The sequence below is a fragment of the Plectrocnemia conspersa genome, unplaced genomic scaffold (assembly GCF_051122295.1).
Source record: "Plectrocnemia conspersa isolate PC_06_02 unplaced genomic scaffold, ASM5112229v1 ptg000013l, whole genome shotgun sequence".
NCBI classification, from domain to species: Eukaryota; Metazoa; Arthropoda; class Insecta; order Trichoptera; family Polycentropodidae; genus Plectrocnemia; species Plectrocnemia conspersa.
The window spans coordinates 4274705-4280341 of NW_028277177.1; the positions used below are offsets into that span (position 1 = coordinate 4274705).

Consider the following 5637-nt stretch of genomic DNA (forward strand, 5'->3'; position numbering starts at 1 on the left):
TGTCGCAGAGTGCTTCCGTAAAAAACTTCATAAATAAAAATATTATTAATTAGTTAAAAAAAAAAAAAAAAAAAAACGATTCGCTATAGTAGCCGGCGGTTTGAACCCCCGAATCTACTATTTAATTGAGCAAGTTGCCGTGCTCTTGCCGTTAGGCCACCGAACGAACCGCACTGGATTTAGAAATAAGAACAATATAGGCGTAACAATGACGTCATCTTTGTGAGTCGACTTTGTGAGAAGTGTCGGAATATATTTGCGACGTACTCAGCGTCAACTTTTTCGATGTACTACAGCGCATAAAACTAGTCTTTTTATTTTTTACAGTTGATGCACAAGAACATCGATCAACGCGTGATCACGAGCTTTTATATTTCTGCACTGTGATCGGTCGGTCGCTATGAGGGGCGGAAATGGGAAAGTACGCGGAGCGATATTGTATTTGTAAGTACAGTTGTAACGCTATATTCTCGACCGGTACACTATGGAGCAATATGATTAGTTTGTATTTTGGACTATAATTGGTTTTAGAACTTTCGTTAGGTTAGGTTAGGTTAGGTAAGGTAGGAATAGCTATCCTATTTTTAAAAGACAGTGTAATATCCAAGTGCAGACAAACTAACTATTAGGTATAAAGGTGATCAAGTCGGAATAGCACATAATATTACAGGTCCGGAATAGCGTAGTTTATAAAGCGCTGGATTGATTGCCTAATGGCAACGGGCTCGGATCCTCGTAGCAGACTTAAATTTTTATTTATAAAAATGCGCAAAGATTAAAAATCGGCCCCAGATTTAAGTTACCACACATTGACTGTAAATTATACTACATAACAGTTAAGCTTACCATGCGTCTAGGTTTGCTCGGGATTGTCCCGGTTTCACAAAAGATTATAAAGTTTTTAAAACTTACCTGTAGGTATTGTATGTACCTGTTTGACTTATCCATTTGGTACTGATTTACCCCGTTGTAACGAATTGGGCTTACGCCAGCTATATTTTTAACCGACTTTAAAATAAAATATATCCTCGCACACAGAGAAAAGTATCTGAGTTTTTTAGTTTGACTTTATATGTTATTACGTTATGGAAAAATATTTTTTTTACGATTTATATAGCGAAAAATTTCCGTTTTAAAAATCATAATTATAATATCAAGCATTAATGACCTGACCACGCTAATTCTAATTAGTTGTAATGTCGCAGAGTGCTTCCGTAAAAAACTTCATAAATAAAAATATTATTAATTAGTTAAAAAAAAAAAAAAAAAAAAACGATTCGCTATAGTAGCCGGCGGTTTGAACCCCCGAATCTACTATTTAATTGAGCAAGTTGCCGTGCTCTTGCCGTTAGGCCACCGAACGAACCGCACTGGTTTTAGAAATAAGAACAATATAGGCGTAACAATGACGTCATCTTTGTGAGTCGACTTTGTGAGAAGTGTCGGAATATATTTGCGACGTACTCAGCGTCAACTTTTTCGATGTACTACAGCGCATAAAACTAGTCTTTTTATTTTTTACAGTTGATGCACAAGAACATCGATCAACGCGTGATCACTTGTCCACTCTGTGCTGTTGACGCGAGCGGTCGCATTCGCGCTTCGCTCCGTTATCGTACGAAGGACACCCCCGCTACCGTTCTGCAACGATAGACACGCCCACTGCAATTAGCTACAAAGACAGCGCCATGAAGAAGGCGCAGACGCGCAAGCGTTCTCTTGGAACGTTGAAGGCGTACCTAAACGCCTCACAATCAACTTCAGGCCTGCCAGACCACGAGTGGCAGGTACCCAAAAAGACATCGAAAGTTTCCCAGGATGCTAAGATGCCTCCGACCACGAGCCAAAACAGGTATGAAAAGCTTCCCGAAGTGATCGAAAGGAAGCAGCAGAGGATACCGCCTGTGATCGTAGAGATCACGGGAACACACCTCCAGACGATCGACTTAATTAAGTCGATCACAAAAACATCGAACTTCTCGTTGCGATACACGGGAAGTGGCAATGTGTCAGTACTTTGCGCGTCGTTTGAAGCACGCGCGTTGTTAATGGATGGACTGAAGGGCCAACGCGCCTTTCACACATTCACCGCCGACGACGATAAAACAGTGAAATCCGTGCTGAGAGGGCTCCCAGAGGTCCCCACCGAAGACATTGCCGCAGATCTCGAACGTCAAGGACTTAGCGTCGTCAAGGTGACGGCAATGAAGACCAAGACCGAGAAACAAGGAGACTCCAGGCTCTACCTTGTCCAGTTTCCGGCTAATACAACAACGAGCACTATAAGAAGCATCCGGTACGTTTGCTTCACCAAGGCCACGCTTGAAAAGTACAAGCGTAATAAGTTGCATTTAACGCAATGTTTCAGGTGTCAACAATTCGGCCACGCTGCAAGAAATTGTCAACGAGCTCCCAGGTGCGTCAAATGCCCCGGAAACCACGCCACGAACGAGTGCTCTAAGAAGGACCGAGAAGCACCCGCCATCTGCACTGGTTGTGGAGGAGACCATCCGGCCAATTTTAAGGACTGCCCTCGTAGGTTAGAATACCTACAGAAAACTCAGAAGAGACAACAGAGACCGACTCCCACTGTTCACTCGTCGCAGCCGAACAACATATTCAACCTCGAGCAAGCGCAATTTCCTGCACTGAAACCAACGAAACCAGCGTTGGTAAAAACCTCAACCACCCCAGCAGTGATCTCATCAGCCACTTCATGGAACGCCCAGGTTGGCGCCGCACCAGCACCAATAAACAAGGCGCCACAACGTCCCCAAACCAGGCAGCCTGAGGAGCCCCTCTCAGACACAATGCCAACTTCAGAGCTACGCAGGATGTTGCTCGTCCTTCAAGAAATCAGGACCAAGGCTGGAAAGTGTGCCAGCAAAATGGAGATCGCCTTGATGATGGTCGAATATCTCGATGTGCTCTTCTAAGGTGGGGCTCAACGTTTTGACGTGGAATTCACGCGGATTCCGAAATAAAACTGGAGAACTGGAACTGCTGATCAGTGAGTACAAAATTGATATTGTCGTAATCACCGAATCTTACCTCAAACCACACGTCAACGTTTTTATACCGAACTTTGTCTGCCTCCGGAGGGACCGTCTCTCAAGGCCAGGCGGAGGGGTCGCGATATTTGTAAAAAAATCAATTAAACACGCGCGCATTACAACAAACACGACTAATCTTGAAACTGTCGCGATACAAATTAAACACGATAATAAATTAATAATAATTGTCGCGGGGTATAATTCTCCCGGTGACAGGTTGCTTCGAGGTGACCTTGATGATGTGTTTCGTCTTGGAGAATCCGTGATATTAACTGGAGACTTTAACGCGAGACACATGCATTGGGATTGCCCCGGTGCGAATCGATCCGGTAAATTAATCTTTGATTATTTACACGATACGGACACTACTGTAAATTTTCCGAAATCCCCAACGCATTATCCTACCAACCACACGACTCCGTCAATTCTGGACATAACGTTGGTCAAGGGTAATTCCCGGATTTCAAACATGCACTGCATCCAGGCTCTGTCCTCGGACCACCTTCCAGTATTCTTTACGTTGGACGGTGAGGTCGAGATGGTGTCTGAGGTCGTTTTCAATTATGCAAAGGCTGATTGGAAGCGATTCAGAAGCATAGTAGAGTCTCGGGTATTGATTAAACGACAGAATTATACCTCAAATGACACTAAAACTATTGACGATGATATTCATTACTTAACATCCGTGATCGAGCAGGCCAAAATATCATCAATTCCGTCGCGTAAAAATATTTGGAATAACATAGAACTCACCCCAGAAATAATTAAACGTATTAAAATTAAAAATAATATGAGAAAGCAATGGCACAAAAATAAATCGCCCCAACTTAAAACTCTAATTAACAAACTAACTGATGAAATTCGCGTTCAAATTCAAAACATCAAAAACGCTTCGTGGTCGCGTAAACTAAAAGCTTTGAAACCGGGAGATAATTCCTTATGGAGAATGACGAAATCGCTTAAAAATAAAAACTCAAATATACCACCTTTAAAAACCGGAAACAACGTAGCTAACACGACTCAGGAGAAGGTCGAGATTTTAGCTGAGACATTTTCTACATCTTATCAACTTACGCAAAATTACATTGACCAAAAAACCCAAAATAAAGTAGACCGGGCAATTAAAGATATTAGTAAAACTCCAATAGATAAAAAATCCATTAACCAAGTCGGCATATCAGAAATTCTTAGTATTGTTAAACGATTATCAAATAGAAAGGCTCCAGGTATAGATAAATTAGAGAATATATTGATTAAAAACCTTCCTTTTGTTTGCTTTAAGTACTTAAATAACATTTTTAATTCATGCTTATCTTTTGGATATTTCCCAATAATCTGGAAAACGGCAAAAATTCATCCGATAAAAAAACCTGGCAAAGCAGATAACATACCAATTAACTACCGCCCGATAAGTTTACTTCCCTCATTTAGCAAATTATTTGAAAAAATTATATTATCTCGATTAAAGGAATCTCTTAATAGCAAACTCATTAATGAGCAATTTGGTTTCCGCGAAAATCACTCGACTACGCATCAACTTAATAGATTAACAGAGCACATATCTGCCGATTTTAATATGAAAAAAAGTTCTGGTCTTTTATTATTAGATATGGAAAAGGCTTTTGATACAGTATGGCATGATGGATTAATGTATAAACTTTTAAAATATGAAACTCCCTATTACATTATTCACATGTTACGGTCTTACCTGAAGAATCGAAGCTATGTTGTTTCGCTAAATAATACATTTTCGACACCGCGTAAAATACCAGCTGGTGTTCCTCAAGGAAGTATACTTGGCCCGTTTCTCTTCATTCTATATACTAATGATATTCCAATGTTAAAAAATACTAAACTCTCAATGTACGCTGACGACACTGCAATCCTTACTAGTTCTTATGGTCTTAAACCTATTGCAGTTAAACTTCAAAAATCCCTTGAAAACTTAAAAAAATATTTTATGAAATGGAGAATTAAAATTAATCAAGACAAAACAGAAGCAATAATATTCACTAAACGTAGACAACCCTTGCCTGCACCCATTAAAAGTGAACAAGGGCATAACATTGAATGGAGAGCGAGCGTTAAATATCTGGGTATACACCTGGACTCCAGACTAAAATTCAATAAACATATAACTGAACTCCGGTCGAAAGGGCTCGGCGCCATTGCGGCTCTAAAATCAATATTTAATAGAAAAAGTGCGCTTACAATAAAAAATAAAATTCTAGTCTATAGACAATTAATCAGACCTGTTTTAACTTACGCTTGTTCAGTGTGGAGTAACGCGAGTAATAGTAATTTTAATAAACTTCAAGTAATTCAAAATAAAGCCATAAAAATAATTTATAATACACCGTTTTATACTAACCTTAAAAAACTCCACACCAAACATTTAATTCCTACCATTAAAGAATACTGTTATTATCAAACCGAAAAATACTATAAAAAAATCTCGCGAGACCACGCAAACCCACTAATTTCAAGAATCGGTGATTACGACAAAGCAAAACTTAAATTTAAATACAAACATAAAATGCCTAAGCACATATTGCTTTGATGCAGTTAAGCTCATCACAGTGTC

At 39.8% G+C, this 5637-nt stretch overlaps 1 protein-coding gene across 1 annotated transcript; it reads left to right on the top strand.

Moving 5' to 3' along the window:
* The first annotated feature begins 1569 nt into the window (after positions 1–1569).
* LOC148227088 (uncharacterized) lies at positions 1570–5278 on the top strand. Its single transcript, XM_088202457.1, has 2 exons — positions 1570–2296; positions 2369–5278. Exons 1-2 carry the CDS (start codon positions 1689–1691, stop codon positions 2934–2936), a joined length of 1176 nt encoding a protein of 391 aa, XP_088058583.1. The 5' UTR covers positions 1570–1688; the 3' UTR covers positions 2937–5278.
* Positions 5279–5637: the final 359 nt, after the last annotated feature.

Coding starts and splice junctions, on each gene's coding strand:
- LOC148227088 (XM_088202457.1), top strand. CDS start 1,689: ATGAAGAAGGCGCAGACGCGCAAGCGTTCTCTTGGAACGTTGAAGGCG. Junction 2,297..2,368: donor AGCACTATAAGAAGCATCCG/GTACGTTTGCTT, acceptor GCAATGTTTCAG/GTGTCAACAATTCGGCCACG.